Source organism: Eublepharis macularius, chromosome 18 (assembly GCF_028583425.1).
Source record: "Eublepharis macularius isolate TG4126 chromosome 18, MPM_Emac_v1.0, whole genome shotgun sequence".
Classification (NCBI taxonomy): Eukaryota; Metazoa; Chordata; class Lepidosauria; order Squamata; family Eublepharidae; genus Eublepharis; species Eublepharis macularius.
The window spans coordinates 30180247-30196731 of record NC_072807.1 but is presented as its reverse complement, the minus strand read 5'-3'; the positions used below and the strand labels follow the sequence as shown (position 1 = coordinate 30196731).

Sequence of the window (16485 nt, the reverse complement as noted above, 5' to 3'; positions counted from 1 at the left end):
AGAGAAAGAAGAAGAGAGGAAGAAAAAGAAGAGGGAGGGAAGAAGAAAAATGAGAGGGAAAGAAACGGTATGAACTTCCTAGGCAGTGCCCACGAGGGCTCGGGCTCCAAAGCACTAAACAGAAACAGGCCCTTTTGCAAACGCGGCGTGTATCTCGGGGGTCTACTCTGAGTAAACGTGCCTAGCAGGGGGGCTGCCAAGCCGCTCCCCTCCCTCCTCTCCTCCCGAGCTCCAGCCTTCGCCGCCCCGCTGCCTCGCCTCTCTTCCCCTTCCCCGACACTTTGCACCGCAGCCGGTGGGAGGCAGAGCGCGCCCAGCCTGCATCCCCGCGCCGGCTCTGGTACCCACAATGCACGAAGAGCCGCCGCAGAAGGAGGAGGGGGCCTGCCCGGCGGATGCATCATCCCCATCCTTCGCCGCCGCGCTTCCCAGGTAGCAACATGGCGAGCCCGGCCTGAGGACGAGAAGCCGCCGCCGCCTCAGCAACCGCCTTCCCCCTCTCAGCTTCGGAAGCCTCCACGCCCTGCCCGCCCCGCCTTGGGAGAGCCCCGGCCGGCCGGCTTGCAGCGATGGCAGCCTGCGAGCTCTACACCAAGGTGAGGGGGGAGACGAAGGAGCGGCGCCGGGCCCGGGAGAGGCCGTTAATGGCGGTTGGAGGGCGCCTGGCAACGCGGGGGAGGGGCGGTTGCTAAGGGGAGTTTGTGTTTTGGCGGCGCCTGGCAGAGAGAGGCCTCTGGCAATGGGGGCGAGCGGGCTTGGGGCGAGCGGAGGGGAAAGGAGGGCTGCTGTTCCGCTCTCCTGTGCCTTCCCCCTGAGGTAAAAAGCCCCGACTTGGGCGAGGCTTATTCAGAGTCGCCTGCCTGTAACGGGGAGGTGGGGTCCTGTTTTCAGGGTTGCCAATCTTCAGGTGGGGGCTGGAGAGCTCCTGGAATTACACCTCATCTCCAGACCCCAGGGACCATTTCCCCTGGAGAAAATGGAGGTTTTGGAGGGTGGGCTCTGTGGCATTATACCCCGCTGGAGACCCTCTCCTCTTTAGAATATACCCCCCCCCTCCAGGAATTTCCCAACCCGGGACTGACATCCTAGGGTCACCCTTGTCTGGGGTGATCCCCTTGCAGGGAAACAAGAATTCCAGTCCAGAAGCACCCGACAACTGAAATCCCAAGCTTATCATCAGCTTTTGAGAGTCAAGGAACTGTGTTATAGACTCTTGTGGAAACAAAATAAACCTGGAGAGGTCCAGTGATACCTTTTTAAAAAGATCATTTCAGGTGGGTAGCTGTGTTGGTCTGTAGTAGAAGAGCAAAGTTTGGGTCCAGTAGCACCTTAGAGACCAACTATATTTCCAAGTGTAAAATCTAGTTGCTCTCTAAGGTGCTACTGGACTAGAATCTTTCTTTTTAAAAAGACTAGGCGTCATTTGTATCCCAGCATCTCTTTTGGGGAGCAATTTATCGCACCAAAGCCGATGCTGGGATAAAATGTTTCCCTGCCAGTGTAAAAAGAACCTTCTGTTTAATTTATTTTTATTTTATTTACTTTGTTTTTAATCCACCTTTCTCACTGAGACTCAAGGCAGATTACACAGAGGGTGTTAGTACAATCAGTTTCAAGGACCGTTCAATAAACAATGTAGTATGTATTTCCCTCCTCCTGTTTTGTCGTCAATCCTCCGATAACCTTCCATGACTCTGATTAAGCCAGCTCCCTGGCTAAGGTAGAGCATATGCAGGAATAAAATCTTGTTTGCCTTTAAAAGGTGCTTCTGAACCTCTAGCCCTCTTCAGGTACAAACATCCTATGCAGATAATTTCAGGTATGTAGCCGTGTTGGTATGCAATAGACCAGCAGGAGCTGACTCTAGTGGCACCTTAGAGACCAGCAAGATTTTCAGGGTATAAGCTTTCAAGAGTCAAAGCTCCCTTCTGATATCTGAAGAAAGGAGTGTTGACTCTCGAAAGCTTATACCCTCGAAAAATTTTGTTGGTCTCTAAGGTGCCATTGGACTCAAATCCTGCTATGCGTCTCTGATTCATGAAAGCTGACGAGGGAATAAAATGTTCGTTGGCCATTTAAGATTGCAAAGCGAGTAACTGCAGTTGGCAAAATCAAACCAAAGTCCAGGGGCACCTTAAAGACTAGCAACACTTATTTCAATGATGAGTTTTTGTGAGTCACACAGCTCACGTCTTCAGATAGGTGAAGGAAAATCATACTGGGGATTCTTTTTATAGGGCAGATAGGGGTAGGGGAGCCAAGGTCGAGATGCCACTGTTTAATGTTCCTCCGCCTGTTTTCTAGCTCTCATCAGATACACTCCCATGCATCTCATGAAACCAGCTCTGACTCACAAAAGCTGATGCAGGAATAAAATGTTGCTAGTCTTTAAGGTGCCACTGTTTAATATTCCTCCTCTTGTTTTTCCAGCCCTTATTCCCTGTGTCTGAGGGATTAGAGAATTCCATAGAGGACAAGCCCCAGGGAATGCCCAATGAGAGCTGGGCTGCTTGTCATCTCATTTCCTATTTTATTTGGGAGAGGGGCTGAAAGTGCAAAGGAGGAAAAGTTCATTGGACTGCATATAGTTTTGTTCCATATCCCTTCCTACAGCTTGCCTCCCGCTTCCCTAATGAAAGCAATAAAGTATCTCGTAGAACTTTTAAAAACAAACTGATTTTTAGTGGAGTAGGATTGGGGAATCTAAAGCCCGTCAACTGCAGGAAGTGTTATCTTTGTAACTCTTGCTTTATGTGTTCATTATAATCCCTGGTATGAGGTTTTTTAAAAAGAAAATATATCTTTCACTCTGGCTTCATTATCATCAGTTGACATGTGTTCTGCATGTTAATGAAAGGATTCGATTGAGAAGGAATACAGATTGCCAGCCACAGTGTCTTTTTTTTTGTCTGTTCATCAAGGATGCTCAGCTGGTACCGGATAGTGAGGCCTATACTAAGAGAATGAAGAGCACCAGATGCAAATGATTTGTCTCTCACATCTCCCTTGGAAGCTTGCTTTTTAATCAGTTGGGATGTACATATGAACCCCAGAGGACTCTTCACTCTAGCGATAAGCATCTATTAAAGATTCCTGGCCCCAGGGAGGCCCGCCTGGCATCGAACAGGGCCAGGGCTTTTTCAGTCCTGGCCCCAGCCTGGTGGAACGCTCTGTCCAATGAGACCAGGGCCTGGCGAGATTTATTAGCATTTTGCCAGGCCTGTAAGTTGGAGCTGTTCCACTGGGCATATGGTTGATGCTGGGCGGTGCCCCCTAGCTGGGGGAGCACAGTATATACCCTCCCTACTAGTGACACTTCCATCTCTCATACATCCCTGGCAAAATACTCTGGAGATGGCTAAATAGGGGGTCGTCTGGATTATGTGCCGCTGTGTTTATACACATATATACACACATATATGTGTGTGTATGTGTGTGAATATGTTTACATGTATTTTAGTCTATGTATTGGAATGTTTTATGATTTTAAATTGTATATATGATGAAATATGTTTTTTAAACTTGGTTGTGATCCGCCCTGAGCCTGCTGATGTGGGGAGTGCGGAATATAAATTAAATATAAATAAAAATAAAAATAAATAAATAAATATTGGGATGACTGCTAAAAGAGAAAAGTCCGCTCTGAGCTCTCATAAGAACATACAATTCCAAGGTTCCCAAGTTAGTCTTTAGCTGTGGCTGCAGATGTGGCCACAGAATGTACCCAAGCAGTCACAGATGTAGCCACATCAATTTGAGGATGGTTGTAGTTTTGAAAGTTGACTTTTTAAAATGGCTGCAAGCAGCAAGACCAAATGAACAGGAAGAGTACCCCACCCCTTTAGTGTAGTGCCTTGTTCTTTTTATTTGTATAGAGCAAGAGAGAGAGGGTTTTTTAGGTCCCATCAGACGTCCCTTATGGTTCCATTTGAAAAATCAGGATAGAGCACCAACCACATGCAGACATGCACACACACACACACACGCACTTAACGTTTCAGCATGAAGGCTTGAAAAATGGAACTGTATCTGACCACTGAGTTATTGGCTGCGTATGCTTCCAAAATTAATTTGCAGCTTGGCTATTGCCGTTTGTGCTTACCTGATCTCACAGGGCTCTGTGAATCCTAAATGTCACTGGAGCATTAAGAAAGCCAGACTCTAAAGCTGTTTTTTAAATTACTATATATTAAACCTCTGACTCTGTTAATTGGTCTGCTTCATCTTCTGTTCTTAGAATAAAGTTTATATGTCAATAAAGGCTGACTTGACTTGACTTGAGAATAAAGTTGGCCAGGCTAGATCATCATCAGTCACCCAGTGATTCACTTTTGCTATCAGCTCTTACATCTAGTAAAGAATCTGTGGGGCTTGTCAGCTTTTTCTTTAAACAAGCTTGTCTTGTAGAACTTCTATTGAACATGTCTTAAGTTACCTTGTTTTTCACTCTGAGTTCATCTTTTAAATTGTTTTGTGTTTACTTTTTAGCTTTGGCCGAAAGCCAGCCTAGACAAGAAGTTGTAGATCAGTGACTGCTTCTCCCACCTCTTTAACCTTCTATTAAATAGCAACTGTTGGAGGGCCTGGATTGGACCAGGATTAGTGTTTTCTGGGAGGTGGGGGAGGGGAGTAACTCCTCCATATGCCATTGTCATTTTCCTGGTGTTTTTCTTACTGCATAAATAGCATCAGGGAAATGGCATGAAGCAAGGGGCTAACCTCCCTTTCCCTCAGTGCCACAGTCCTGGTCCAGTTCAGACCCTTTTCTGGAATTAGAGACGAGAAGTCCAGTCTTGGATCTCCATGGTCTCATTTTGTTTTGGTCCTAATAAATTTTTTAAAATTAATTTTACTAATTACATCATTAACCTAACTACACTGATTCTGGATATGTACTGTTTAGTTTGTATCTAGTACATATTGGGGGGAGATGAAGTGGATAAGAATGGTGGTTCATGATGTATAAACACAGGAAGGCTAAGAACAGAATAATAAAAATCATTGGTGTCTAAAACCTGAACAAAACACCCTCTGAAACAGAATAGTCTTACATCCCTTTCTAAAAACTGCAAGGGAGGACGCTCTCATTCGTGTTTTTGAGTAGGCTGCTCCTTAACCCAAAGCTCTGAGTGCATTCAGATGGATGTACTAGGGATGTAAATTTCATTTAATAAATCTACCGTTTAAACTATCAGACATTTTATTATTTATATATTTAATTCTTTGCCAGTTTTCTGAGCCTTGGAAGATATTTAAGTGTTTACAGCAATATATAAATGGTAAATTAACTGTGAAAGGGACTATATTCTGTTTAACTCCTCCAGATATAAAGAAATAAATTATATTCAGTTTAATTTATAATCAGCACTGCTTTACTGCTAGGCTGCCTCAAGCTTAGGATTCTGGTGGGGCAGGGTGTAGATTCCCAAAATATTTATTTATTTGCATTTGTTTCTGCAATGATGTTGTTTTTTTCTAGAATAGAAGAAAAGCTCTGAAACAAACGAGAAACCTACTCATTCTAGAAAGGACTAGTAAAGGTAGTGTGTTAGAGATTTTCCTTTTTTAGAGTATAGTACAAAGGGGACAGGGCTCTGGTAGTTAAACGTAACTACCCAATGGTACTGTGGTCAGTACCATTTTCCTTTGATTTATGATGTTTTGTAATTGCCGTGATTCATGTTCTTTCCATAATTGTTCATGTTCCATGATAAATTAGACAGTGTTATTTTCAGATTTTATTTACCTGTTTACCAGATAATGCAGAACAATTTGAGGAAAGAGAACTTTCTTTTGTTGAACCCCAAGCTTGTTCCTTCTCCTTAGGCAGTCTTAAATTATTCTGTAATGGTACATGTTAAATAATAGTTACATCCTCACTACCTGTAACCTAGGGGCTGCTTCCATGGTCTGACTCTGGCCCTTTGAAGCCTAGCCTCTGACATGGTAGTGATGACTTATAATGGCTGTCTAGGGTGCTATTGCATATATACATTCTTAGGTCCACAATTTATTGTAAAAAGTCCACTAGTTTCATTACAAACTGGAGTGTTATCTTAAGATTTTAGCTTGCAGACCTTAAAAGGTACCTATGCTGATTTTAATAGACTTAAATGCACTAAACTTTGACTTAATTTAGACATTATGCCAATCCAGGGTTTGCATGAACCATAATCTGCAACCCAGGCAGTAGGCAAGACTTGGTCTAAAGTAGCATCACAGTGTGGTATAGTGGTTAATGTGTAGGACTAGGATCTTGGAAACCGGATTTTGAACTCTCACTTGACCATGGAAGCTTGCTGGCTTGGGCCAGTGATATACTCTCATTCTAACCTACCTTACAGGGTGGTTGTAATGATAAATGGAGGAGAGGAGAATGGCTCCCCATTGGGAAGAAAGGGGAATGTAAATGAAGTAAAATAAATAAAAGTTGCTTGCTGTATTTTCTATCTGCTTTGTAGTCCATTCTCTAGGTTCAGTGGCCATTGGAGATCAGCTAGAGTTTCTATGTTTAGACACCATGTCAAGCCACAGCTAGCACAAGCCATGATGTGCAAATCAACAAACCCATGTGAGGGTGTTTTATTTTTGGTTTATCATTCCCCACATCATACCAAACCATAGCTAGACTTTCATAACCATGGTTTGGAATTATGTCTGAACTGGATTGTGGCTGTTGAGGATATCACTTACACATATCTGAAAGGTAATGCTGTGGTGGATATGAAACAGTGGTACATTTACAGTGACAAACAGCTTGTTTTGCTAACAGCATGTTCCTTTGCTTCCAAGAAAAAATCAATTCCAAAGAAGTTATATATATTTTCCTTCCTGTATTTACAATTAATGAATATTTAAATAAAGGTAATAAGTAGCAGGCAGAATGCCAAGTTGCCGTTTTACTTCCATTGGTTCAAAGTGATTTCTCTTCGTACAGCATTACATACTATTTGCCTGAAGCGCTTCCCCATTATAAATGTGTGTTTTCCCCCATTCAGGTGACATGTTTATGACCTGACAAATCTATGTCTTTCTCCTTAAAATGGTTAATATGTGCTTAAGATGGGATATATTGACCACCATGCTAGTGAAATATCACAAGATGCTATGTTACATCAGTATTGAAAATAGTTAGGACTAGGGTGTGATATTTTCCATTTACTAAAATGATGCAGAATTTTTCTACTTTTAAAAAAAATTTACCTTTCTTCCTAGTTGTTCAAGGCAATAAATGTGGATAGTTCTGTTACAGAGCTAGCTTATTAAAATTTGAAGCAAGCCTTCAAAACAGCAAAAAAGTGTTACTTTTACAAATCTCATTTTTAAATTCACATGTTGCCACCTGGGTTTTGCGTGTATGTGTATCCCCATAAAACTGATAGTGAGAAATATCTTGGTGAGTCCCCTTCTCCAATTTCAGTCATATGATTACAGGAACTGCATCCTTGAAGAAACAACTTACTTTGAAAAATCTGCCACAAAATTGTAACAGTGCTAACAGCTAACAGAACATTTGAAAGGGGTTAAAGGTTTACTGATCAACATGTTGCACTTTTTTTTTAAAAAGCCTATCCAGTAAGCGAAAAAGTTGCCAAATCGTTCAACAGCTAAATTTTGGTTGAGACTGCTTTGTCTGAATGCTAGATGTGTTCTAGGGAGGAAATGATATCACTGGGGCGGGGAATGTTTGTGGTTTGGGATGATGTATTCCATTGGTGAAAGTTTTTTCTAGCTCTGTAAAGTAAGCTGGTGGATAACATTTTTTTGCAATCCTTGATGCCCAATCAAAAGTTAAATTTCATTAAAAGTTTTGATTCCAGAGCATCTGCTTTGCACAGAGAAGGTCCCAGGTTTAATCCCAGGCAACTCCATTAAAAGGATGAGATAATAAGTCAGGGCTTGACAAATCTCAGGCACTAGGTTACCATGGTGCTTAGAAATTTCACTATGAACTGCAGTGATTTTAATGTAGTCTTGCTTGGCAATACTCAGAAGTACAAAGCTAGTTTATTGTTTTGCTTCAGAATGCTTAGTTGTATGGCAAAAAGCGCATCAGTGTGCAGTTGTTGTAATTGCTTGTCTTTGTGTTAAGTTTACAGTTCATTTCTCAATCAGTTGCTTTCCATGCTACCTCCAGTATTCAGTTAAACAGAGCTTTTGAAAGTAATAAAAAAATTATGAGAGATCAGAGATAAATTAGGTTAGGGGTTAGCTTTTTGTTGTAGTGATGACAATAAGGTTTCTGCCATACTTATTTACATAATGCAGCACTTTTGTCATAGCTTTAATAAAATTACAAGAAACTGTGAAGAGTTCAGGATTAGGTTTTGTGGTAACAATGGTTAAAATGGTCCATAAAATATATGATCTTGAAGGCTGAAAAATAAATCTGGCTCCTGATTATCTTGGACTGGCTCCTAGACCCAAAGAAAGCTTATCAAGGCCTGTAATAGGTGATGCTGCTGTCAGAGAGTTGCCTCTGGTCAGAGTAGACCATACTGTGCTTAATAGGCCAGTGGTCTTAACTCAGGACAAGGGAACATCATGTGTTTTCTTTAGTAGCCATTTTTATATGTTCGCAGATGAGAGGTGCCCCTTGCATCCTTCCCTTGGCCACCACTGCCCTTGCGGTGAAGGACCCACATGACCTCAGATTTGAGAGGGGAGGAGATTGCTCCATTTTGTTCCTCACACTGGCTGAATCCACACTTACCGGCACAGCACTAAACAGGCAGAGTGAAAGCATCTTTCTGGTGCGTTTTATGATGTCATTGCACCATGATGCCGCTCTCATGGTGCGATGATGTCATAAAATGCACCAGAAAGACGCTCTCACTCCGCCTGTTTAGTGCTGTGTCGGTAAGTGTGGATTTGCCCACTGTCTCTGAATGCTGGCTCTTTCTAGGCCCAGCTGGGTCACTTTCATCCTCCTCAGCCTGCTTCTGGAGTCTCCTCATACCGGCCTCTTGAACCCCACCACCAAGTCTCCACATCTTTCCCTGGGATCTCCAGCCCATCAGGGGCAAGACCAGGCTGATTGACAGGGCCAAGCCCTGTCAGTAGAGTTCTGTATTAGCTAACGTTTTTGCTGTTGTCCAAGAGGCTGGCCTTCTGTCCCCCTCTTGCTGCCCTGACTTTCCCAGCCTGGCCTTGCCCTGCTCCAGCCTTCTCTTTGTCATGGCTGTTGTTGGTGATGTCATCAGGTAGTGCCAATCTTCAGATGGTTCTTGTGAAGCTGCTGGAGCTGTTCTATCCATCCAAACCACTGTGGGTCTGAACCTAGGTCAGGGTAACCCTGATCCTCCATATAGGACAACTGTTAGCCATGAGTTCCCACACACAGAATAACAACAACAACAACAACTGTACTTATAAACCACTTTTCTAGACAAATTAGTATCCCACTCAGAGCAGTGAACAAGGTCAGTGTTTTTATTATCCCCACAATACACCTGGGGAACTGGAGCTGAGAGGAGGGGCTTACGCAAGGTAGCCACCAACTTTGTTCATGGCAATAGTGGTATTCAAACCAGCAGAGTGCTGATTCGCAATCCAACTGCTTAACCACTGTGTGTGTTCTTCATATATGATGATACCTGTTTTCTTAACGTTGAGATACCGCCTATATAGACAACCATTGTGTATGAAGCAGCCCTTGAGAAATCTTGGCCTTCACTAATGAGCCAGGTTCTTGGGTGCATCTTGGGATGTTTCCTTAGCAAATTCTTAATAGCAGGCGCTAGGGCTTGACTCTTAAATGCCCTTGCCACAAAGCAAAGCCAATTTACTTTGGGTGTGCCAGATGGTTAGTAGATAGATGCTGGATAGGTTCAGAGCTCAGCGCCACTAACCACTCCTGCTCCTTGGTGATTTGAGGCCTCAGCTGAATCAGCTCTTTGTGAGCTGATTCAGAAAGGTTGCTTGAAGGCCAGTAGACAGAGAATGGCAAAATTTGGTTTCTAATACTGTTACCATACCAGGAGTCTCTGTGTGAGTTGTCTACATTGAACACCTTACCGTATATACAGGTACATCTGTGAAGAGGGTATTTCTAGTAACATATGCATTGCTATTATGCCACCAATAAGCAAACTGAGTAGTAGCAAGTTCATCTTAATAGCTGCAGCCATCATATAAATATGTAAATATGCATAATGTGACACAATTGACTACATAAGCACTTTACTAGGAAGAAAATGACTGCAAGTGCAGTCATTCCTTATAGTGCAGGCAAGCCCAATAGCCTGTTGGAGCTGGGGGTGGTACTGGAAACAACACTGCAGTTCTGGGGCTGGAACTGGCATTCCTGGGAGGGGGGAGGGGGTGAAGCCCAACCAGTGCTGCTGTGCATTCTCTCATCTCCTAGCCAACAAGGGCAGGAGGCAGCAGAATAAAATTTAGTGCAAGATGCTGTCACATTTTTATCCCGTCCTCACTCCATGGTGCTCAGAGTGGCATACATGGTTCTTCCCTCTTCCATTTTACTGTCTCAGTAACCTTGTGAGGTGAGTTAGGTTTAAAAAGAATGACCAACTCAAGGTCACACACTACGTTTTGTGACCAAGTAGGGATTCGAACTTGAGTCTCCCTCGTACAGCATAGTAATTGCTGTGCTGCATTGATTCTTGGTTGCTATTTTTATAGCTGGCTTGGACAGGCTATTTCTTTTATGATTTTTAAAAAATATATTAATGCCATTTGCTGAGTTGCTCAGTACCAATTTTCTTTACAATTAAAGAAGCTTCGCCAAATACTTCAGCATCCTTTTGGGAGAATGCTGAGAAGCTGTTCCTTTCAGTTTGAAGTGAGGATGTTTGGGTTAGAGCATCCCAGAAGCTAGATCCCCGCTGTTGCCTGTATCCCCTAGCTGCTACTGGCTTCCAATAGGTAAAAGGTAAAGGTAGTCCCCTGTGCAAGCACCGAGTCATTACTAACCCATGGGGGGACGTCGCATCACAACGTTTTCTTGGCAGACTTTTTACAGGGTGGTTTGCCATTGCCTTCCCCAGTTGTTTACACTTTACCCTCAGGAAACTGGGTACTCATTTTACTGACCTCAAAAGGATGGAAGGCTGAGTCAACCTTGAGCTGGCTACCTGAATCTGGCTTCCGCCAGGATTGAACTCAGGTCATGAGCAGAGCTTGGACTGCAGTACTGCAGCTTTCCACTCTGCGCCACAGGGTTCTTCGGCTTCCAATAATTGGATCCTATAATGTCCCTGTGCAATGATAAGGGCTTGCTTTCTGGAACTCTGACCCAACAAACATTCTTTTAAAAAAATAGATTATACAGTTCATACAAATTATGCAGTTTGTATGATTTCTCTTACCCTGCATAATTTTATAATTTTGAAGCTATTTCATAATTTATTTTCATTTCTGCAGGACACAGAAGCCCCAGCTGTTTGATCCCTGAGTATTTTACACAGAAACTTGCCTGGCTTCTGAGATTTCACTAGGCCGTATTGCATGTGTAGTTAGGCCTCCCCCCCCCAACTTTTTTTTAAAGGAAAGTTGGACTCTACAACCAATATTGTATTCTTTAGCCTTGGATCATTCCCCTGGCAGCACAGCAAACTCATAGTCCTGCATAACATAACATCCTTGTGGAAGGGCAAGAGGTTTTAGTATCAGATAAAACTGTCAATGGCTTAAATATGTATATACACATGTATTGGTTTCCCAGGAATTGGGAACTGCAATCCAGGTAAGGAGATCTGTGAACCAGCATAAAGCTGATGCATGTTGAACTGGATATCTCGGTATGCATCCAAGTGTCAGTGCTACCCATCTGCACTCCATTGTACACATTCAGGTGAACATCTCCATTCACACTGTGATCCAGCTAGTTTTTCAGGAAGCTCTATTCAGCACCAACTATCACGGCCTAGCACAGTTTTGGGACTATGAGCAATCCTGCTATGTGTCTTCTCAGGATTGTCCCCTGAGGAATTGAGGAAGCAAGACAGATAACCCATCTCTTGATGTGATGCAAGAGAACTCCATGCAGCCTGCTTTAAGGGGAATGGACAAGACAAATTATTTGACTGCTGCTCTGAGTAATGTTTTTTAATTTCAGCATTTGATGACTATCACAAGACAGTGGGGCTTTGCCATTCACTCAAGAGGCCTAGAGGGAAAACACTCTTCCTCTTTGTGCGGCTGAAGGAATCAACTCAGATTTTGTGAATAGCCTTAACAATGAAGGAATTCAGCGATCTGACATGGCTATCACACGTTGGACTCTCCAGGGGCTATATGGTTTGTTCTTATACTGCCTTGAAAGTTGGATAGTATCAGTCTTCTAGGAGACAGACACCAGTCAGGCTGTGTGTGCTTTGTGGTGGATCAGTTCTGAATGTAGCATAGGCCTCATTCACATGGAGAACATATCTCTTGTAACGTCTACAATGGCTGCTGCTCAGATTACCAGTTGCTTGCACCACCAGAGGTACTGGTAAATGCTAGACGATTTAGACTATATGTATGTTAAAGTAAGTGTTGCTTTTTCTTTTCTACTGAATTGCTGATTTCAGTACAATTGTCTTTTATTTGTTCTAAGCTGAAGGCTGAAATGGGTCCTTAGATCTGTGAGATATCGGAACAGAGCACTTAATTTTTTAAAACTGTAATAAAGCTCTACCCTGGATGGCCCAGGCTAGCCCAATCTTGTTAGATCTCAGAAGCTAAACAAGGTAGCCATGGTTAGTACTCGAATGGGAGACCACGGAGGAAATCCAGGGTTGCTACGCAGAGGCAGGGAATGGCAAACCACCTCTGAACCGTCACTTGACTTGAAAACCATGGGGGGGGGGAGGTCACCTTAAGTCACCTGTGACTTGGTGACACTTTCCACTTCTGTGGGAGTTGCTGGTTTTTTTGGCTGGAGGAGCAGCACTAGGGGTGGTGGTGGTGGCGGCATTGAATCTTGCACCATTTTCCAAATCCAAACTGATCCCTCTGAAGCTACTACTACCATTCTTGGGCGAGGAGGAATGCCAGGTCCGGTATCATGCCTGCAGAGAGAAAAAATGAGCAGTTTTTGAGGGTGGTGGTGGTTAGATTATGTAAGAGGTTAAACAGCTCTGAACCACAGCTCTGCTGCTCCAAACGATATCGGAGTCCTCTTGGCTGCTTTTAAGGTTTTATTATTTTTTTTTGAAGTTGAGCTATCTGCTCACAGATCTTCCTGTGTCAAGGCTACCATCTTATCACAAGAATCTCATGGTCTTCAACTGCAACTGGTTAACGGGCAGCCTCCTCTTTAAGGATCTGTTATACATAATCTTAGAATTTAATGCTGGGATTTTTAAGATTATAATTATAATAAGATTATTAAAGGTATGCCAGCTAACTTTTATGGAATGAAACTCTCTTGAGTATTGTGTGTGTGTGTGTGTGTGTTTTAGAGGAGAAGATTGTACTGCATTTTGAAATTCTTAAAAGAGTTTTTGAGGAGGATTCTCCCACAACAGTTGTCAGACTAATCGTTTAAAACAAATTTGTTCCAAAACGAGATGTAGTTATTGTAAAATTCATTTGTTCCTGGTGATTTATATCCAGTATTAGTTTTGCAATGGTAATTTAACAGAATGCTTGGAGGAAGAGAAACTTTGTGTGCAGTCCTTTGCAGGGTTGTTCCGCTGTACTCCAGTGATAGAAATGATCTTAGACTGGAGTAACATTATATAGGATTGCACTGTTGTGTAGCTACATATTAGTTAGCTTAGATATAGCTGCAGAGCAAGTCCAAACACATTTGTAATGTTGCTCCTTTTTTTTAGTTGCAGAAGACAGATTGAGTAGCCCTGGGCTTGGTGTTTCTTCCCCTTTCAACCTTCCAGTGCTTTGTGGGCTGCAACTGAATAAGGTCTTTTGATTCACCCTGTAGTGAATCTGCTTGCTAACTGCTGATTTGAATGGTAGAAACCTGGTTCTCTAGAATGTGCTATAAACCTGTGTCACAGAGCTTCCTGGTTTAAACAATATTCAGCCTAATGAGATTTGTTCCTCAGGGGTTTCTTCTGCAGGTGCGCCTACTTAAAAACATTGGGAGGGAAAGTAATGGTATTCAAAAGCATGAGGTTCTACGCAGAAAATGCACATTTAGCTCCTAGGCAGGGAGTTCCTCTGAAGCTTCTCTGAGTTCTTTTTCAGGAGTGTTTTGGCATTGCAACTAGCCAAATCAGAATTTCAAAACAGGCCATTGAAGTTTTAGGGACCAGAGCTTCTAAAAAGAATTACGTAGCATTTAGAGCTTTCAGGTGTTCAGGGTGTCTTGCATATATTACCATAGTATAATTTTTATAGCAACTCCTTATCAGAATTGCCCCCCCCCCCATATTAATGTTAGAGGCCATAGGCTGAGACAGAATGACTTGCCTAAGGCCAAGGTGGCTCTATTCAGGTGCCACAGAGGGCATGACTCTGGTTATTTGCGAGGCTTGCGTGTTCACACTGCCTACAGGAGTGCAGAGACTGATGACAGAATCCTTCAGCTAACTCCAACAAATGGAGGTTTGTTGTCCCCAGTAGCTCGAATTCTTAACTAGGATTGTGTTAATAAGGACCGCAGTTCCCGGGAAAGAAATTCAGTTTATTAAGGCTCTGCATTTGGATGTCCTGATAGTGTGAAATTAGTTGAGGAGTATCTTCTATCTCAGCATGCTGCAAGTCAGGGAGGCCTAGAAAACTAGCAGCTAAGCAGGTTTGTGACTGTCACAAATGCTGTTCTACTCAGGTTAGGGTTGTCAGTCTCCAGGTGGGATCTGGAGATCTCCCAGAATTACAGTTGATCTCCAGACAACAGTTCTTCTAGAGAAAATGGCTGCTTTGGAAGATGGACTGTATGGGATGAGACCCAGCTGAGGTCCCTCTCCCCTGCCAAACCCCATACCCCAAGGATCCACATCCAAATCTCCAAGAATTTCCTAACCAAGATCTGGCAAGCCTAACTCAGGTCATGGTAGAGGGGAGATTTCAACTGGATGCTTCCTGAAATGATATAACATACATTAGCTATATTCTTCCATCAGAATGAAGAACTGTAAAGTAAGGGGCATCTTGAACCCAAATGGCATTTCTTGTTGGACCGCTCTGCATGTTCTTTTTTCTGTCCTAGGAAATGAGAAAAGTAGGAAAGAGAGGTCTTTCCCATAACTTCTGTCTGGCTTTAAGGACTCTTTTGTGTAAATTAAATGCATGATCATCTTCAGATTATGGCCAGTGTGAATTATTTGGCAATGGGTCTTGCTTCTTTATTTATGAATAAATTGATAATGAAGGCTACTTCTTTGAATTATATAGTTTATCTTGCTTATTTATACCCCACCTATCACCCCAGTGGGGCCCAAAGCAGCTTACATCATTCTCCTCCTCCATTTTATCCTCACAAGGACCCTGTGAAGTAGGTTAGACTGAGGGTGTCTGACTGGCCCAAGGACACCCAGCAAAAAGCGTATTCAACAAGACCATGATGATGACACTTCTCCAGTGCTCCTGGCAAGCTTCCGTGGCAGAGTGGAGGTTTGAACTGTGGTGTCCCAGATTCGAACTGGGGTCTGACAGTCTTAACTACTACACTGGCTCTCTTATTTGGGGAATCAACATGAGCGATATGGTGCATTTATTTATTTAGACCTTTTTATCCTGCTTTTCTCCACAATCCACCTTTGCTTTCTGTTCTCTGTTGTGGCTTCACCTGGTGGCTGTATTTGACTCTTACAGTGAAATTCTAAGCAGAGTTACTCCTGTCTAACCCCATTGAAATCAATGGGCTTAGACTGGAGTAACCCAGTTTAGGATTTAACTGTTAGCTATGTTTCCTGATATTTAGCTGAGGTCTCTGTGAGAAGGAGCAAACAACCAAGAATCAGAATGTTTTATTGATTATTACCTACGGTAGCACATTGTAAGCAGTGCACTGTCTAGCTTATGGGGTTTAATGAACTGAAAGCGAAATTGGGCATTACTGAATTTGCCGTATCTGTACATCCTGGGGGATATGAAATGTCGTCTGTAAAAGCAGACTCTTTGGAAAAGATATTTTAAGCATAGGGCTCTAGGCTTGTATTTAAATTAAATAAACGTGCAGCAAGAAGGCAGTGCAAATTAATTGTGGAGTGAAAAATCCTAACAACAGTCAGGAAAAAGAGAGTCACAGTAAAATCTAGTAAGAGAAAAGATAAGAGCAAGGTGCAATAAGAGAGTTGTCTGTTGATCCTTTAAGGTCCCAATGTGGTTTTACAATTGGCTTCATCAGAGGATCTTAAGAAGAAATTTAATCGAGATGGGAGTTGGAGAAGTTTCTGGTGAAGATTCCCCAATGAAGCCAATTGCAAATGCACTGGGATCTCAAAGGAGCTATAAACACCTCTCCTATTGCCCCTTGCTCTTCTCTTTTCTCTTATAGGAGAAAAATCCAGACAACTCTTGTCCACATGGTAGATGAAGTGAGTAGAAATAATGTGTTACTGTGACCTGTTA

At 42.8% G+C, this 16485-nt stretch overlaps 1 protein-coding gene across 1 annotated transcript in view; it reads left to right on the top strand.

Annotated features, from left to right (window-relative positions):
* The first annotated feature begins 531 nt into the window (after positions 1–531).
* MYO5A (myosin VA) overlaps positions 532–16485 on the top strand; it is a 104951-nt gene continuing 88997 nt past the window's right edge. Inside the window, exon 1 of the mRNA XM_055002517.1 lies at positions 532–596. Within this exon, the coding sequence (XP_054858492.1) occupies positions 570–596 (27 nt within the window). The 5' untranslated portion in view covers positions 532–569. The remainder of the gene's footprint in view (positions 597–16485) is intronic.